Here is a 20403-nt window from a genome sequence, read left to right on the forward strand (position 1 = left end):
CCTGGTCGAAGTAGTGCACTAGGGTCCTGGTTAAAGTAGTGCACTAGGGTCCTACTAGAAAGTAGTGCACTAGGGTCCTACTAGAAAGTAGTGCACTAGGGTCCTGGTAGAAAGTAGTGCACTAGGGTCCTGGTCAAAGTAGTACACTAGGGTCCTGGTAGAAAGTAGTGCACTAGGGCCCTGGTTAAAGTAGTGCACTAGGGGCCTGGTAGAAAGTAGTGCACTAGGGTCCTAGTAGAAAGTACTAGGGCCCTTGTCAAAGTAGTGCACTAGTGTCCTGGTCAAAGTAGTGCACTAGGGTCCTGGTCAAAGTAGTACACTAGGGTCCTGGTCAAAGTAGTACACTAGGGTCCTGGTAGAAAGTAGTGCACTAGGGCCCTGGTTAAAGTAGTGCACTAGGGGCCTGGTAGAAAGTAGTGCACTAGGGTCCTAGTAGAAAGTACTAGGGCCCTTGTCAAAGTAGTGCACTAGTTTCCTGGTCAAAGTAGTGCACTAGGGTCCTGGTCAAGGTAGTGCACTAGGGTCCTGGTAGAAAGTAGTGCACTAGGGTCCTGGTCAAAGTAGTGCACTAGGGTCCTGGTCAAAGTAGTGCACTAGGGTACTATTAGAAAGTAGTGCACTAGGGCCCTGGTCAAAGTAGTGCACTAGTGTGCAGTGCAGACGTGTTTCACAGTCCTTCCTATTTAGATACCTGTCTCTTACCACAGGTGTATGAAATGTCTGCTTTGTTCTGAAGTTACCACCATGATGCACTGACTTCCCTCACAGTCCTTGTCATCACGAGTTGTGTTTTGATGAAATTACGTCCTTCTCATCACGAGGTGTGTTTGTAATGTAATTTCCAGTTAAAGGTGTGCCTGTGTACCCGGATCCTATTTCTTTGTGTGCAACAGTCAGTTTAGCTTATGAAACATTTGCTTAGTAACCGGACACCAACGTGATCTGTTGGACAAAACATGATCTGTTGGACAAAACGTGATCTGTGATAGAGTTACTATATTTACACAACCCTTGTGATAAGGATATATGTGAGGGTTTTTATCTTTTCGAGCTCATTAATGATAGAATGTTCATATGTGACCCGATTCAAGAAGCTAGCTACTTCACTGCTTGGTTGGCAGAAATGCCTTAAAAAACAAACTTGATTGCCATTTGCAAATACGAGCCCAGTCGGTTTAGCCACGGAAAAAGCGAGTAACCTTCCCGCTAGTCATGATTGTCTGAGATAATGGATGGGCTGGATATGCCAAGAGATGAGTTCGGATTGGTCTGCCATGTAGCATGCTTCTGTCTATAACATGAGCTGCTCAGTATGTGAAGATACTGAGCAGATTTTTTAAAAGATATGACGTTAGCAATGGACTGATCTCAACAACATTGCTGCCTTGAATTTAGCAGGCGCTATAGACAAAGATCAGTGGGAAAAAGTTGTGATGGACTACTACTACGGTCAGTGTGAACTGGAGTGACTTGACACAGGTTGTGATAAGAGTCACAGTGATAATAGTCATTGACTCAAAGCAGCATTTCAAACGTTGCTTGTTAGGGGAGGTAGTTGCAGGAACGTTGGAATGGTTTAGTCGGCTTCCTCAATAGTTGGTCCAGACGATCCACCGCCTGCAGGATCGGAGCCACCAGCACCAGGGAATCCACCAGCCTTGCCTTCAGGCATACCACCAGCACCAGGGAATCCACCAGCCATACCTTCAGACATACCACCAGCACCAGGGAATCCCCCAGCCATGCCTTCAGATATACCACCAGCACCAGTAAATCCACCAGCCATGCCTTCAGGCATACCACCAGCACCAGGGAATCCACCAGCCATGCCTTCAGACATACCACCAGCACCCTGGTACAACTTGGTGATGATTGGGTTGCACACAATGTATAAATTGATGGTTCAGATTACAGGATGCCATATTTTTCCATATTCTGTTCTAGTTAAAGGGTTGTTCAGATTCAAATAGATCTGTTGACCATACTTTTTGAATGTTTAGCTCAGAATAAGACCTTTCCAATAGTTGTTTATGCATTTTTTATTTATTAACTTTTACTTATTGAGGGTAGCCCAAATTAGACCAGCGTCTCATTCCCAATGGTGCCTTGAATACAAACATTTTCTCCCAAACAGGAAGAAAAACTAACATGACAAATAGAACAAGGAGAATATAAATAAGCACAAAGAACAACCTCAACACCACAATTTCACCATACAAACCACCACAATCAATCGAAAGAACTGCAATCCGCAAGGAGTCACTGGCTTTGATCGGGAGTCCCCATAGGATGGCACACAATAGGCCGGCGTCGTCCGGGTGAGGTGAGGGTTTGGCTGGGGAGCTTTATTTGGCTCATCGTGCTCTAGCAACTCCTTGTGGCGGATCAGGCGCCTACAGGCTGACCCCGGTCGTCAGTTGAATAATGTTTCCTCCGACACGTTGGTGCGGCTGGCTTCTGGGTTAAGCGGGCGGGTGTGAAGAAGCGCGGTTTGGTGGGTCATGTTTCAGAGGACGCATGACTCGACCTTTGCCTCCCCAGCCCATTGGGGAGTTGCAGCGATGAGACGAGATCGAAATTGTGGAGAAAAAAGGGGTAAAATACAACCTTCATTGAAATAATTCAACACCAGAGTCCTAAGCTGCACTAGAGGCTCCAGGGAAACAAAATATAAGGAATGTTGTAGGTTATTCCAACAACTGGGGCAATAAAACTAAAGGAGTATTTAGCTAGATTGGTGGAGACCAAAGGGACCTCAAGCATTAAGTAATCTTACAATTGGCTTTGGTAGCTCATTCTTTCATACGTTAGTAACAAAGTTCGGTGCGTTGGAAGCTGCTGTAGGAAAGCTTTGTAAACAGAAAGGGAGTAATGAAGTGATCTACGGGGCTTTAATGTGGCCAGCCAACCTTTTGATACAGGATGTAGCTGTGTAGGGTATTAAAACTGTCCCCTATGATAAAGCAAAGCGCACTATGGTAGACGGCATCCAAAGTTTGAAGAGTAGTAGCTGATGCAATCTGGTAAATGGTGTCACCATAGTCAAGAACTGTCAGGAAAGTTGACTGTACAATCTGCTTCCTGCTATTTAGGGAGAGGCAAGATCTAGTCCAAAAACAGAAGCCCACTTTGCATACAGATGAATATTACAAGTTTTAACAGGTACACATATATTATTTATATTAATAGTAAAGAGGACAGGTCCCAGTAGCTGGAAACTAGACTTGACACCATCAGAAATCACACATTGAGTCCTGTCTGACAAGATCATTCTCAAACCACTTTCAACAAGCCTGATCCAGGCCTATTTCAGTCAACCTTGGAATGAGTGTGATGGTCAACAGTGGCCAAGTCTTTGGAAATAATGTTTCTGATCAAAGAAATTGAACACATCTAAAAACAAGCGTAGCAGCTGAACCTGCTCTGTCCAGGTCTAAAACCTGATTGGTTCACATTAAGAATAGATGGGATTCTAAAACCTGATTGGATCACATTAAGAATAGATGGGATTCTAAAACCTGATTGGTTCACATTAAGAATAGATGGGATTCTAAAACCTGATTGGTTCACATTAAGAATAGATGGGATTCTAAAACCTGATTGGTTCACATTAAGAATAGATGGGATTCTAAAACCTGATTGGTTCACATTAAGAATAGAGTGAGAAGTTTAAAAAGTTCTTAGTTGACAGTTGGCCAGGGATTCTAGTACTTTGGAAAGGTAAGATAATTGGCAAATTGTACAGTAGTTATCTAAGTCAGAAAGATCTCCTCCTTTATTTAGGGGGAGGATATGTGCTGCTTTATAGATCTTAAGGACAACACCAGAAACAACTGTCAAGTTATAATATATCGGTCAATGGTTCTGTGATCAGTGGTGCAGAGAGTAAGAAGGGATTACGTGAATCAGCTATTTTACTTTAAACCCTTTAGCATAGCACATAATAATTACATGATAGACATCAAATGGGGAAATTAAGATTGAGTCTGTGAGTCTGTTAGTGCATCGTTCTCTACAAGGTCATGTGACCAGGAGACTCTCTATAGTAGAATGATATGCTTTTTCAGAGATGATCCTTTCTAATAATTGTCCAGCTGAAGCTAAATGGTTATTAAAAGTACCACACATGTAAATGTATTCTAGTATGGGACCAGAGGCTGTGAAACCCTGCTGGGACAACAAGGGGGGGGGGGGGGGTTGTTTAAAATGTTTTACAACTTTACAGAAGTTAGCATATATAGCACGTATGTTATAGAGATCAGTCCTTTCAGAAGTTAGCATATATAGCACGTATGTTATAGAGATCAGTCCTTTTATAAGTTAGCATATATAACACGTATGTTATAGAGATCAGTCCTTTCAGAAGTTAGCATATATAGCACGTATGTTATAGAGATCAGTCCTTTCAGAAGTTAGCATATATAACACGTATGTTATAGAGATCAGTCCTTTCAGAAGTTAGCATATATAACACGTATGTTATAGAGATCAGTCCTTTCAGAAGTTAGCATATATAACACGTAGGTTATAGAGATCAGTCCTTTCAGAAGTTAGCATATATAACACGTATGTTATAGAGATCAGTCGTTTCAGAAGTTAACATATATAGCACGTATGTTATAGAGATCAGTCCTTTCAGAAGTTAGCATATATAGCACGTATGTTATAGAGATCAGTCCTTTCAGAAGTTAGCATATATAGCACGTATGTTATAGAGATCAGTCCTTTCAGAAGTTAGCATATATAGCACGTATGTTATAGAGATCACTCCTATCAGAAGCCCAGATCATTTATTTATAAATCCCAACATTGGATGGTTCGGTAGTTGGGTTTCCCAAGGGACTCTACAGGCCACCATACCTGACCTGAGTTGTAAATATAAACAAAAAGAGTTGCCTGGTAATGTGTATCTGGTAATGTGTATGTATCTGGTAATGTGTATCTGGTAATGTGTATCTGGTAATGTATATGTATCTGGTAATGTGTATGTATCTGGTAATGTGTATGTATCTGGTAATGTGTGTGTATCTGGTAATGTGTATCTGGTAATGTGTATCTGGTAATGTGTATCTGGTAATGTGTATCTGGTCATGTGTATCTGGTAATGTGTATCTGGTAATGTGTATCTGGTAATGTGTGTGTATCTGGTAATGTGTGTGTATCTGGTAATGTGTATCTGGTAATGTGTATATGGTAATGTGTATGTATCTGGTAATGTGTATGTATCTGGTAATGTGTGTATATCTGGTAATGTGTATGTATCTGGTAATGTGTATCTGGTAATGTGTATCTGGTAATGTGTATCTGGTAATGTGTGTGTATCTGGTAATGTGTGTGTATCTGGTAATGTGTATCTGGTAATGTGTATATGGTAATGTGTATGTATCTGGTAATGTGTATCTGGTAATGTGTATGTGGTAATGTGTATATGGTAATGTGTATCTGGTAATGTGTATCTGGTAATGTGTATCTGGTAATGTGTATCTGGTAATGTGTATCTGGTAATGTGTGTGTATCTGGTAATGTGTATGTATCTGGTAATGTGTATCTGGTAATGTGTATCTGGTAATGTGTATCTGGTAATGTGTATCTGGTAATGTGTATGTATCTGGTAATGTGTATCTGGTAATGTGTATCTGGTAATGTGTGTGTATCTGGTAATGTGTATGTATCTGGTAATGTGTGTGTATCTGGTAATGTGTGTGTATCTGGTAATGTGTATGTATCTGGTAATGTGTGTGTATCTGGTAATGTGTATCTGGTAATGTATATGTATCTGGTCATGTGTGTGTATCTGGTAATGTATATGTATCTGGTAATGTGTGTGTATCTGGTAATGTGTATCTGGTAATGTATATGTATCTGGTAATGTGTGTGTATCTGGTAATGTATATGTATCTGGTAATGTGTATGTATCTGGTAATGTGTATCTGGTAATGTGTATCTGGTAATGTATATGTATCTGGTAATGTGTATGTATCTGGTAATGTGTATGTATCTGGTAATGTGTGTGTATCTGGTAATGTGTATCTGGTAATGTGTATCTGGTAATGTGTATCTGGTAATGTGTATCTGGTAATGTGTATCTGGTAATGTGTGTGTATCTGGTAATGTGTGTGTATCTGGTAATGTGTATATGGTAATGTGTATGTATCTGGTAATGTGTATGTATCTGGTAATGTGTGTATATCTGGTAATGTGTATGTATCTGGTAATGTGTATCTGGTAATGTGTATCTGGTAATGTGTATCTGGTAATGTGTATCTGGTAATGTGTGTGTATCTGGTAATGTGTGTCTATCTGGTAATGTGTATCTGGTAATGTGTATATGGTAATGTGTATGTATCTGGTAATGTGTATCTGGTAATGTGTATGTGGTAATGTGTATATGGTAATGTGTATCTGGTAATGTGTATCTGGTAATGTGTATCTGGTAATGTGTATCTGGTAATGTGTATCTGGTAATGTGTGTATATCTGGTAATGTGTATGTATCTGGTAATGTGTATCTGGTAATGTGTATCTGGTAATGTGTATCTGGTAATGTGTATCTGGTAATGTGTATGTATCTGGTATTGTGTATCTGGTAATGTGTATCTGGTAATGTGTGTGTATCTGGTAATGTGTATGTATCTGGTAATGTGTGTGTATCTGGTAATGTGTGTGTATCTGGTAATGTGTATCTGGTAATGTGTATGTATCTGGTCATGTGTGTGTATCTGGTAATGTATATGTATCTGGTAATGTGTGTGTATCTGGTAATGTGTGTGTATCTGGTAATGTGTATCTGGTAATGTGTATGTATCTGGTAATGTGTATCTGGTAATGTGTCTGTATCTGGTAATGTGTATGTATCTGGTAATGTGTCTGTATCTGGTAATGTGTGTGTATCTGGTAATGTGTGTGTATCTGGTAATGTGTATCTGGTAATGTGTATCTGGTAATGTGTGTGTATCTGGTAATGTGTATGTATCTGGTAATGTGTGTGTATCTGGTAATGTGTGTGTATCTGGTAATGTGTATCTGGTAATGTGTATGTATCTGGTAATGTGTATCTGGTAATGTGTCTGTATCTGGTAATGTGTATGTATCTGGTAATGTGTCTGTATCTGGTAATGTGTGTGTATCTGGTAATGTGTGTGTATCTGGTAATGTGTGTGTATCTGGTAATGTGTATGTATCTGGTAATGTGTCTGTATCTGGTAATGTGTGTGTATCTGGTAATGTGTGTGTATCTGGTAATGTGTGTCTGGTAATGTGTATGTATCTGGTAATGTGTGTGTATCTGGTAATGTGTGTGTATCTGGTAATGTGTGTGTATCTGGTAATGTGTATGTATCTGGTAATGTGTATGTATCTGGTAATGTGTGTGTATCTGGTAATGTGTATGTATCTGGTAATGTGTATGTATCTGGTAATGTGTATGTATCTGGTAATGTGTATGTATCTGGTAATGTGTGTGTATCTGGTAATGTGTATGTATCTGGTAATGTGTATCTGGTAATGTGTGTGTATCTGGTAATGTGTATCTGGTAATGTGTGTGTATCTGGTAATGTGTATCTGGTAATGTGTATGTATCTTCCAAATCTTGGAATGTTCTGAAACCATTACTGTCCATGATATCGGCATGGTTACGGATTCCACATTAGGACCATTGGGGAGATGCAAATGGCCGCCCTCCAGATAACAAGGCATTAGTGTGAAATAATATCCAACATCTGATCTGAGGCTTTTGACCATTCTTTGTTCTTAGTCGTTGTTGGGGAAAAATTGGATCCAGATCAGATGTTGGGTACTATATTTATTGAATAGTATATGAATCCTATCAATTAAAATGTCAAATTTAGGCACAATAAATTGTATTTATTTATTAATTTCTCAGAGATCACATTCTATTTATATTATATAACACAATAATTCATCTTAATTTCAAAACAATCTGAGATGGTGGATGTGGAAATCTTATTTCTCCTGGTCTTCTGAGGTGAAATAGGTGCCCATGCATTCATAACCTTTAACAGCAGCTAATGTAGCCCCTGCTGTTAACGACCATGGAGAGCTGAACATGGCTCCCAACCCCAATGCAGCCATACTGGCAAACGCTGACCACTTGCACTCATTCAATTTCTCTTCTCTTCTTCTTCTTTCTTCCTCATCCTGTCTCCTCTCTCTGTCTCTTTCCTTCTTCTCCTGTTTCTTCCTCTCCTCCTCCTCTTCAATCTTCATCTGGGCCTCCTGGTACATCTCGTTGGTGTAGTGTTGTCCTCCATTCTTCTTCACCATCTCCTCTATCTTCTTCAGCAGCTCTGGGACCTGAGTGTTGTCTTCTCTCTTGTCATTGATTAGGGAGTGATATCTGCCCCCACAGATATTGATGAGTTTCCGTAACTCTTTGCTCTCAGCCAGAAACTCTTCCACTGATTTCCCCTCCAGTTGATCTCCATGTGTGAACAGCAAGATGGTGTACATTGAGGCTTCTTCTCCAAAGTTCTTCTGGATCCACTTAACAGTGTTCCTCTCCTCCTTTGTAAACCTCCCCAGTCTGATCACCAGCAGGAAGGCGTGAGGTCCTGGGACTGACATTTCTATACACCTGACTATTTCACTTTTTATCTCTTCTTTAGACATTGTTGTATCATAGAGTCCCGGGGTGTCGATGACATCAATCTTCCTCCCATCCACCACTCCACTCTGTTTCTCACTCTGTGCAGTCACAGACACTGGAGAAGCCCCCGCTTTAAACACCTCTCTCCCCAGGATGGTGTTTCCTGTTGCACTCTTCCCTGATCCAGTCTTCCCCACCAGAACTATCCTCAGGTTAGAGGGCTGCCCTGAAACTGTGGAAACAGACAAGAAATGATTGATTTTGCAATAATATGTTAAGATAAATGCACAACACAGAGGACTAAAGGTCAACGATCAAAGGAAATAATGTTTTTTCTGTAATAGGGGATTATTTATCAATGGGTCAGAGACATGGGAGGAATTTGTCTCCACATTGAGCCTGAAATAGGCCATTGGCCCAGTTTTATAGCAAGGAATTATAATTGGTCAACTATAGGCTAGGGTAGGTTTATACAACTACATCCTGTCCCTTTGTTCCGTGGAAAGAATCACGGAGGAGAGAATCACTGAGGACAGGGGAGAATGAACATCTACCTCTCAGCAAAACATATATGATTTGTCCTCTTTGAATAAACCTATTTTTCTCCCCCTCATTTGCTTTGGGGTCTGTGTTATTGAAGAGTAACATCAATTGCTAACACTTGGTGCCGTGACCCAGATGAATTGGTCGTAACCAACAACAAGGAAAGACTCAACTGTGTATTGATCCAGGGGAAAGAGAGAGAGAGTTTTGAGCCCATTGGATTGAACTCTAAATTTCCTGATTGACTGCTAACATATTGCTGGGTGAGTCTAGACCGATTACTTTTTATTATTTTTATTTTACCGTTATTTGACCAGGTTGTCTGAGAACACGTTCTCATTTACAGCAACGACCTGGGGAATCGTTGCAGGGGAGAGGAGGGGGATGAATGAGCCCATTGTTAGCTGGTAATGATTAGGTGATCATGATGGTATGAGGGACAGCTTGAGAATTTAGCCAGGACACCGGGGTTAACACCCCTACTCCTACGATAAGTGCCAAAGGATCTTTAATGACCTCAGAGAGTCAGGACACCCGTTTAACGTCCCATCCGAAAGACGGCACCCTACACAGGGCAGCGTCCCCAATCACTGCCCTGGGACATTGAGATATTTTTTTAGACCAGAGGAAAGAGTGGGACCTATTGGTCCTCCAACACCACTTCAGCAGCGTCTGGTCTCCCATCCAGGGACTGACCAGGACCAACCCTGCTTAGCTTCAAGAAGCAAGCCAGCAGTGGGATATCATTTAAAAGAACCAAATCCGGATAAAATAAGTGCATGCAATGAGTGATACGTATCTGTGATGTATAAGGTAGAGTCCTTTGTTTGCACTGTTGCAGGTTTGTTAAATCTCTAGTCCTCTATTAAAAAGGTGTGAGTCCTTTTTTGTGAAACCTTCTTGTTGCAAAGAAGTGAGTTGCTAGTTGAGTAGCAATTTTTGCCACGTGGGTAATGTAGCACTTCAACAGGCTTTTGAAGTGAACACAGGTTTTATGGGTAACCAGGCCCTAAAGTTTAGACAAACAAGAGGTTATAATCCTCAACGGAGGTTGTAAATATATACACTGCTCAAAAAAATAAAGGGAACACTAAATCAGAACGTTCTCCACGGCAACTCCAGACTCTGTCACGTCTGTCACATGTGCTCAGTGTGAACCTGCTTTCATCTGTGATGAGCACAGGGTGCCAGTGGCGGATTTGCCAATCTTGGTGTTGTCTGGCAAATGCCAAACGTCTGGCACGGTGTTGGGCTGTAAGCACAACCCCCACCTGTGGACATCGGGCCCTCATACCACCCTCATGGAGTCTGTTTCTGACCGTTTGAGCAGACACATGCACATTTGTGGCCTGCTGGAGGTCATTTTGCAGGGCTCTGGCAGTGATCCTCCTGCTCCTCCTTGTACAAAGGCGGAGGTAGCGGTCCTGCTGCTGGGTTGTTGCCCTCCTACGGCCTCCTCTACGTCTCCTGATGTACTGGCCTGTCTCCTGGTAGCGCCTCCAAGGTTTAGAGCAGAGGTGGTTAGACACAGTAGGTTACCCAACATGGAAGATGAAGGTGCTCCATTTTTGGAGGAATTGAGTGTAATCACCCAGCAGTGAAAAACTTTTGTTTCCACAACTATGGACTGGGAAAGACAAAACTACGACAACGTCATCGACAGGCTGTCACGACTGGACAGAGACATCAATCAACATAATAAACCGGCTGTTAACTAGTGATTATGTTAAGATTGATTGTTTTTTCTAAGATAGTTTAATGTTAGCTAGCATCTTACCTTGGCTCCTTGCTGCACTCACGTAACAGGTGGTCAGCCTGCCACTCAGTCTCCTCGTGGAGATCAATGTAATCGTCCATAATCGGCGTCCAAAAATGCTGATTACCGATTGTTATGAAAACTTGAAATCGGCCCTAATTAATAGGCCATCGACCTCTATTTGGGACACATTGGTGTGGACAAGATAGTTTATCGTTTTGTGGGCAAACGGTGAAATCCTGGTGTGCGGAAAGAGTCTGAGGCTGTTGTGGCAAATTGCAACTCTATATGGAAAACAACACCAAGAGACGTGTGAAAGTACAGATACGACGAGCCCCTCCAGGACCCTGCAGACATCTACAGCTTGACTACAATACGCTGCCCAAATGTAAAGGACAGGAAGATGTGCTGGTCGTTGTTGATCGTTTCTCACGATGAGTTGAAGCCCACCCTACTGAGAACAGAAACGCACAAAACACAGCTAAAATTCTGATTGGAGAAATCAGACAGACAAGTAAAAAGAGACGCGAGACTCCTGAAGGGGGAAGTGACGTAGTACCAGGACAGTGGGTGATGGTAACAAACACATGGAACAGAGACGTGAGACTCCTGAAGGGGGAAGTGACGTAGTACCAGGACAGTGGGTGATGGGTAACAAACACATGTAACAGAGACGTGAGACTCCTGAAGGGGGAAGTGACGTAGTACCAGGACAGTGGGTGATGGTAACAAACACATGGAACAGAGACGTGAGACTCCTGAAGGGGGAAGTGACGTAGTACCAGGACAGTGGGTGATGGGTAACAAACACATGGAACAGAGACGTGAGACTCCTGAAGGGGGAAGTGACGTAGTACCAGGACAGTGGGTGATGGTAACAAACACATGGAACAGAGACGTGAGACTCCTGGAGGGGGACTTGACGTAGTACCAGGACAGTGGGTGATGGGTAACAAACACATGGAACAGAGACGTGAGATTCCTGAAGGGGGAAGTGACGTAGTACCAGGACAGTGGGTGATGGGTAACAAACACATGTAACAGAGACGTGAGACTCCTGAAGGGGGAAGTGACGTAGTACCAGGACAGTGGGTGATGGTAACAAACACATGGAACAGAGACGTGAGACTCCTGGAGGGGGACTTGACGTAGTACCAGGACAGTGGGTGATGGTAACAAACACATGTGACAGACACAATAGGGCCAAAATGGGAAGGTCATTATCAAGTGTTGCTCATAATAAGGTCAGCAGTGAAAGTCCAGGGAAAATCCCGATGGATACATGTCACTCATTGCAAGGTTTTCCATGTTGATGACAAAGCGGAGCCTGGAGAATAAAGAACTGATTGATTAGCAATCAGGGGACAATCTCAGGTGAAGAAGTATACTAAGATGATCAGAACCTGATAAGCTTCTATATGTTGTACTCCGCAGTCGTCATATTAGGGAAATCTAGGTGAAATGTCTAACGTTTTCATGAAAATCGGGACATGCTTACTCTATGTGAAATATACATTTCTCTTGAAACCAGGACGTTACTTTCATTATTGTTTCCTTCGTTACAGGTTATGAGAATCTACCTTCTGAAGCTGCAGCAATATCCCTTGACTGTACCTGAAATGATACAAGATCACCGGTGAAGTGTTCATTAGAGAAGTCCTTATCAACCAGTGGAACGGAAGAAGAATTCCTCACTACCGGCAGACTGTCAGAACATCATCTCTAATAGTTATCTATGTTGGACTGATACCAGTGTGGAAGAGCTGGTCACTTTGGTGAATGATTACCTTGTCAATAGGACAATTGACTATTGTTGTCTTGTAGACAATTATTTTTCCGTGTGAGTTTCCTCAAATTCAGGATGTGGTAGGACTTGTAAGGGACATCATAATTACACCTGTTAATACTTATTTTCTATAACTTTGTTTGAAATCTATTTCTTATTGTAACATCAGGTAAAACATTGTCACGCCCTGACCTTAGAGATCCTTTTTATGCCTCTATTTTGGTTTGGTCAGAGAGTGAGTTGGGGTTCTATGTCTGGTGTTCTATGTTTTCTTTACTGTGTGTTTGGCCAGGTACCAATCAGAGGCAGCTGTTGTCTCTGCTTGAGAACCATACTTAGGTAGCCTTTTCCCACCTGTCTGTTGTGGGTAGTTGTTTTCTGTTTTGTGTCTGCACCAGCCAGAACTGTTTCGTTTCGTTCACTCGCTTTGTTGTTTCAGTGTTCAGTTTATTTATTAAATTACAATGAACACTTACCACGCTGCGTTTTGGTGACCTTCTTTCCAGGGCGAACGTTACAAATATGTCCTTTGTGTTTTATAGAAATGTAATGTGTTTAATGTGAATGATTTTATGCTTAATGCTAATGTTTTCTATTATTTTCCAAAAATACATTTGAAGTATATTTATTTTTAAATGGTCTAGGGGGAGTGTAAGAATATTTTACGATAACTACACAACGCAGAGGACGAGAGGTCAATCGATTACTTATGATCAATGAAAATAGTGTTTTTTTCTGTCATTGGGAATTACTGATCAATGGGTCAGAGACATGGGAGAAATTTGTCTAGACATTGAGACTGAAATAGGTTACTTGTTATTTTGCCATTGGCCCAGTTTTATTGCAAGGAATTCTAACTGGTCAACCACAGGCTATGGTTGGGTTATAACACTACATCCTGTCCCTTTGTTCTGTGGAGAGAATCACTGAGGAGAGAATCACTGAGGACAGGGGAGAATGAACATCTACCTCTCAGCATAACATCTATGATTTGTCCTCTTTGAATAAACCTATTTTTCTCCCGCTGATTTGCTTTGGGGTCTGTGCTATTGAAGAGTAACATCAACTGCTAACACTGATAGTGGGTGTCTTGATAAAAGGCTACTGAAAACTCTGTGTAATATATATATGCGTGTGTGTGTGTCTTTCCTGGTTGAGGGTTTACAAGACATTAACTGCTTCTCTTCTAGTCAAATAGTCAAATAACATTCAGCTTATACACCAATATATACCCAATAAGACATGCCACCAGAGGTCTCTTCACAGTCCCCTAGTTCAACATTAAACAAATAAATAAAACATATTAAATATCTTCTCATGGAATGGCAGGACATGTGAAGGGACACACAAACAAACAAACATTTGTTTTGCATTGTATTACTATTATAATAATAATATTTATACATTTATTTGTGTGACTGTCCTTGTCCTTGTTGTTTTCTGTTGACCCCAGGAAGAATATCTGCTGCCACTGGAAAAGATAATGGGATCCAAAAAAACGTGTGTGTGTGTGTGTGTGTGTGTGTGTGTGTGTGTGTGTGTGTGTGTGTGTGTGTGTGTGTGTGTGTGTGTGTGTGTGTATGTGTGTGTGTGTGTGTGTGTGTGTGTGTGTGTGTGTGTGTGTGTGTGTGTGTGTGTGTGTGTGTGTGTGTGTGTGTGTGTACCTTGGAATTCACCAGTGAAGTCTTGCAAACAGAGTGTCAACAGGAACAGAATCCTTCCTCTTCCTCGTTCCATTACTAAAACTGCAGCCAATCAAAAACTTGGAAACAGACAATGACGTCATTGCAAAAAACAAAGTCCACATTTCTTCGGTGCCTCATGCAGTGTTCTGCAAAGTTTCTACTTTTACAGATAATAATTTAATCATTTAAAAAACTATTAAACTATAAACTATAAAAATAGTAATGATATGCTGTACAACTGTTGTAAAACACAGTACATTCCCTAAGATAGGGCGTACATAATGTACTCATATAGGGCGTGTCAAATGACATTCTAAACATGGTTATTATTCTACCATTGCCTGCCTGCTGCTGTTAAGACCAGATAGACCAGTTAGAGGTTGTGTTCCCATTACCATTAAACATCACATCTACTGTGTAGACAGACAGGAACAGTTCAGACAATAATTAAGTGGAATCAGTATAACTGAAACCAGTGCTAAATGTGTAAATCAGGAAGAGTCTGAACACAAAGCACAGTGTTCCTCTGTTCCTCTGCTCAGATGTTGCTGACGCCAGATCTTACAACACCTGGATAGGTATTTTACATATCAGCTAACCACATCATGTGTTTTAGCAATCTATCAGTCAATCAATGGTTGATGCATGCAACCTCTAAGCAGTGGAATGCAACCTTAGTCAGTACTGACAAAAACCTGCAGGTGTGTCCCTCACAGCAACAACCTGCTATAAGATGGGTGTTGACCCAATATCGACCCCCTTGAACGAGACACAGTATACTGCACTATCTCTGCACTAAACAAGGTACAGTATACTACACTATCTCTGCACTAAACAAGGTACAGTATACTGCACTATCTCGGCACTAAACAAGATACACTATACTACACTATCTCTGCACTAAACAAGGTACAGTATACTGCACTATCTCTGCACTAAACAATGTACAGTATACTACACTATCTCTGCACTAAACAAGGTACAGTATACTACACTATCTCTGCACTAAACAAGGTACAGTATACTGCACTATCTCTGCACTAATCAATGTACAGTATACTACACTATCTCTGCACTAAACAAGGTCCAGTATACGGCACTATCTCTGCACTAATCAATGTACAGTATACTACACTATCTCTGCACTAATCAAGGTACAGTACACTACACAATCTCTGCACTAAACAAGGTACAGTATACTGCACTATCTCTGCACTAATCAATGTATAGTATACTACACTATCTCTGCACTAAACAAGGTCCAGTATACTGCACTATCTCTGCACTAATCAATGTACAGTACACTACACTATCTCTGCACTAATCAAGGTACAGTATACTACACTATCTCTGCACTAAACAAGGTACAGTATACTACACTATCTCTGCACTAAACAAGGTACAGTATACTACACTATCTCTGCACTAAACAAGGTACAGTATACTACACTATCTCTGCACTAAACAAGGTACAGTATACTGCACTATCTCTGCACTAATCAAGGTACAGTATACTACACAATCTCTGCACTAATCAAGGTACAGTATACTACACTATCTCTACACTAAACAAGGTCCAGTATACTGCACTATCTCTGCACTAAACAAGGTCCAGTATACTGCACTATCTCTGCACTAATCAAGGTACAGTATACTACACTATCTCTGCACTAAACAAGGTAAGTATACTGCACTTTCTCTGCACTAAACAAGGTACAGTATACTGCACTATTTCTACACTAAACAAGGTCCAGTATACTGCACTATCTCTGCACTAATCAAGGTACAGTATACTACACTATCTCTGCACTAAACAAGGTCCAGTATACTGCACTATCTCTGCACTAATCAAGGTACAGTATACTACACTATCTCTGCACTAAACAAGGTACAGTATACTACACTATCTCTGCACTAAACAGGGTAAGTATACTACACTATCTCTGCACTAAACAAGGTACAGTATACTACACTATCTCTGCACTAATCAATGTACAGTATACTACACTATCTCTGCACTAAACAAGGTACAGTATACTGCACTATCTCTGCACTAATCAATGTACAGTATACTGCACTATCTCTGCACTAATCAATGTACAGTATACTACACTATCTCTGTACTAAACAATGTACAGTATACTGCACTATCTCTGCACTAATCAATGTACAGTATACTGCACTATCTCTGCACTAATCAATGTACAGTATACTGCACTATCTCTGCACTAATCAATGTACAGTATACTGCACTATCTCTGCACTAATCAATGTACAGTATACTGCACTATCTCTGCACTAATCAATGTACAGTATACTACACTATCTCTGCACTAATCAAGGTACAGTATACTGCACTATCTCTGCACTAAACAAGGTACAGTATACTACACTATCTCTGCACTAAACAAGGTACAGTATACTGCACTATCTCTACACTAAACAAGATACAGTATACTGCACTATCTCTGCACTAAACAAGGTACAGTGTACTACACTATCTCTGCACTAAACAAGGTACAGTATACTACACTATCTCTGCACTAAACAAGGTACAGTATACTACACTATCTCTGCACTAAACAAGGTAAATGTTTCAGGTAAAAGTCTAACCATGTTTCCTCTTTCACTGTTCTACAATATTAAGACGTGTAGAAATACAAACATACTGTATAGCAGAATGTGATTGTTAACAGCTACATTATTATATTGTTTTGACATTTTGATGTTAAGTGATGTAATCATATGACTATTTATGCATAAATGTTAACAGACCTGGTATCAATAAAATGTCTTCTTAATATTGTACTACAGTTATTCAAGTACTGTAGAGTAGATTGTTGTACAACATTTAATTAGTAAGGTAGTTAAGTTGAATACTCACTTTTAGTGTTGCACAGATCTGTATATTGTTGTCTGCTGTTGTCACAGAGAGAGCTGAAGCAGTGGGCCTGCTGGTTTTGCATAGCCAGGACCTTAAGGACCAATAGAATGGTCTAAAACTCATGCGACACTAAAGCACCCAACGTGTCTCATGGTACATTCTGTTAAGTTTCATTTTCCCAGAAACTAGTCATTTCTAGCCAATGAGAGAGTGTTGCTAGGCAAACATTATTCTACTCAGGACAGATAGGATCTAAATACTGATTGGGTGTCGCTTTTTAACCTTGGATGCTTGCCAGAATCAGAAGATAGGTGTCACGTTCTGACCTTAATTCCTTTGTTGTGTATTTATTTAGTATGGTCAGGGCGTGAGTTGGGGTGGGCAGTCTGTTTGTTTTTCTATGTTGGTTTTTGTGTTCGGCCTAGTATGGTTCTCAATCAGAGGCAGGTGTCGTTAGTTGTCTCTGATTGAGAATCATACTTAGGTAGCCTTGTTCCACCTGTGTTTCGTGGGTGTTTATTTTCTGTTTTGTGTGTCATCACTAGACAGGACTGTTTCGTTTGTTCGTTCTTCCTAGTTGTTATTTTGTTTAGTGTTCAGTTTTGATTATATTAAAAATCATGACCACTTACGACGCTGCACCTTGGTGCATTTCACCTTCTTCCACCGACGACGGCCGTTACAATAGGCCACATCTTTGGGTAAAATGAAAGACATAGACTTAGTCTCCATCTGGGAGAAAAAGGTTACAAATTAAATAACAAATAAAACTACATTTTCAAATGTAATGTTATATGTGTCTAGCCTGGTCCCAGATCTGTTTGTTCTCTTTCCAACTCCATAGAGTACCACAGTATGAGTCACAATACCCATAAAACCCAGCTGTCAAACAGGGAAATGGTTCCAATCGTTTTTCTACCATTCATTTTTCACATAGAGGATTATAGAAACACTTAAAATGGTAACACCATACTTTACACCCAGCATCATAACATGTTATGACACAGTCATAACCTGTCATAATATGGTCATAACACTGTCATGACACATATATTTAGACCTATTGTGACATATCTTACATTATTTTATGGCTGGTTATGACACCTACATAAGAGTCAAAACCCACAGAACCTACCACTGTAGTTATTTTATGGTTGGTTATGACGCCTACATAAGAGTCAAAACCCACAGAACCTACCACTGTAGTTATTATATGGCTGGTTATGACACCTACATAAGAGTCAAAACCCACAGAACCTACCACTGTAGTTATTTTATGGCTGGTTATGACACCTACATAAGATTCAAAACCTACAGAACCTACCACTGTAGTTATTTTATGGCTGGTTATGACACCTACATAAGAGTCAAAACCCACAGAACCTACCACTGTAGTTATTTTATGGTTGGTTATGACACCTACATAAGAGTCAAAACCCACAGAACCTACCACTGTAGTTATTTTATGGTTGGTTATGACACCTACATAAGAGTCAAAACCCACAGAACCTACCACTGTAGTTATTTTATGGCTGGTTATGACACTTACTTAAGATTAAGATGAAAAAACATGACTGTTTTTTCTCAGCATCATGACAAAATGTTTAACGTTTAGCATTACAATAGCTGCAAGTAGAGTTGGAATTCAACGGCTCAGACACAAGAGGTATGTGGCAGGGTCTACAGTCAATCACGGATTACAAAAAGAAAACCAGCCCCGTCGCTGACCCCGATCTCTTGCTCCCAGACAAACTAAACAACTTCTTTGCTGGCTTTGAGGACAATACAGTGCCACCGACATGGTCCGCTACCAAAACCTGCGGGCTCTCCACCGCAACCAACGTGAGTAAAATATTTATACTTGTTAACCATCGCAAGGCTGCTGGCCCAGACGGCAACCCTAGCCGTGTCCTCAGAGCATGCGCAGACCAGCTGGCTGGTGAGTTTACAGACATATTCAATCAATCCATATCCCAGTCTGCTGTTCCCACATGCTTCAAAAGGGCCACCATTGTTCCTGTTCACAAGAAAGCTATGGTAACTGAGCTAAACGACTACCGCCCCGTAGCAGTCACTTCCGTCATCATGAAATGCTTTGAGAGACTAGTCAAGGACCATATCACCTCCACCCTACCTGACAACCTAGACCCACTCCAATTTGCTCACCGCCCCAATAGGTCCACAGACGATGCAATCGCAATCACACTGCACACTGCCCTAACCCATCTTGACAAGAGGAATACCTATGTATGAATGCTGTTCATTGACTACAGCTCATCATTTAACACCACAGTACCCTCCAAACTCGTCATTAAGCTCGAGACCCTGGGTCTCGACCAAGCCCTCTGCAACTGGGTTCTGGACTTCCTGATTGGACGCCCCCAGGTGGTGAGGGTAGGAAACAACATCTCCACCCGGCTGATCCTCAACACTGAGGGCCACAAGGGTGCGTTCTCAGCCCTCTCCTATACTCCCTGTTCACCCCTGACTGCGTGGCCATGCACGCGTCCAAAATAATCATCAAATTTGCAGATGACACTACAGTGGTAGGCTTGATTACCAACAACAACGAGACGGCCTACAGGGAGGAGGTGAGGGCCCTCAGAGTGTGGTGTCAGGAAAATAACCTCAAACTCAACGTCAACAAAACAAAGGAGATGATCGTGGACTTCAGGAAACAGCAGAGGGAGCATCCCCCCATACACATTGATGGGACAGCAGTGAAAGTGGAAAGTTTTAAGTTCCTCAGCGTACACATCACGGACAAACTGAAATGGCCCACCCACACAGACAGCATGGTGAAGAAGGCGCAACAGCGCATCACCGGGGGCAAACTACCTGCCCTCCAGGACACCTACACCACCCAATGTCACAGGAAGGCCAAAAAGATCATCAAGGACAACAACCACCCGAGCCACTGCCTGTTCACCCCACTAACATCCAGAAGGCGAGGTCAGTACAGGTGCATCAATGCTGGGACTGAGAGACTGAAAAACAGCTTCTATCTCAAGGATTCAGACTGTTAAACAGCCATCACTAACATTGAGTGACTGCTGCCAACATACTGACTCAAATCTCTAGCCACTTTATTAATTAAAAAATGGATGTAATAAATGTGTCACTAATCACTTTAAACAATGCCAC

General features: G+C 41.2%; 1 protein-coding gene across 1 annotated transcript; it reads right to left on the reverse strand.

Moving 5' to 3' along the window:
* Positions 1-7846: 7846 nt before the first annotated feature.
* Positions 7847-17435, reverse strand: LOC118938161 (GTPase IMAP family member 7-like). Its single transcript, XM_036939933.1, has 3 exons — positions 17260-17435; positions 14355-14452; positions 7847-8837 (listed from the first exon to the last, which is right to left on the reverse strand). The coding sequence occupies exons 2-3, from the start codon at positions 14425-14427 to the stop codon at positions 7963-7965; spliced, it is 948 nt and encodes a 315-aa protein (XP_036795828.1). The 5' UTR covers positions 14428-14452; positions 17260-17435; the 3' UTR covers positions 7847-7962.
* Between the last annotated feature and the right edge of the window lie 2968 nt (positions 17436-20403).

Source organism: Oncorhynchus mykiss, chromosome 13 (assembly GCF_013265735.2).
Source record: "Oncorhynchus mykiss isolate Arlee chromosome 13, USDA_OmykA_1.1, whole genome shotgun sequence".
NCBI lineage: Eukaryota > Metazoa > Chordata > Actinopteri > Salmoniformes > Salmonidae > Oncorhynchus > Oncorhynchus mykiss.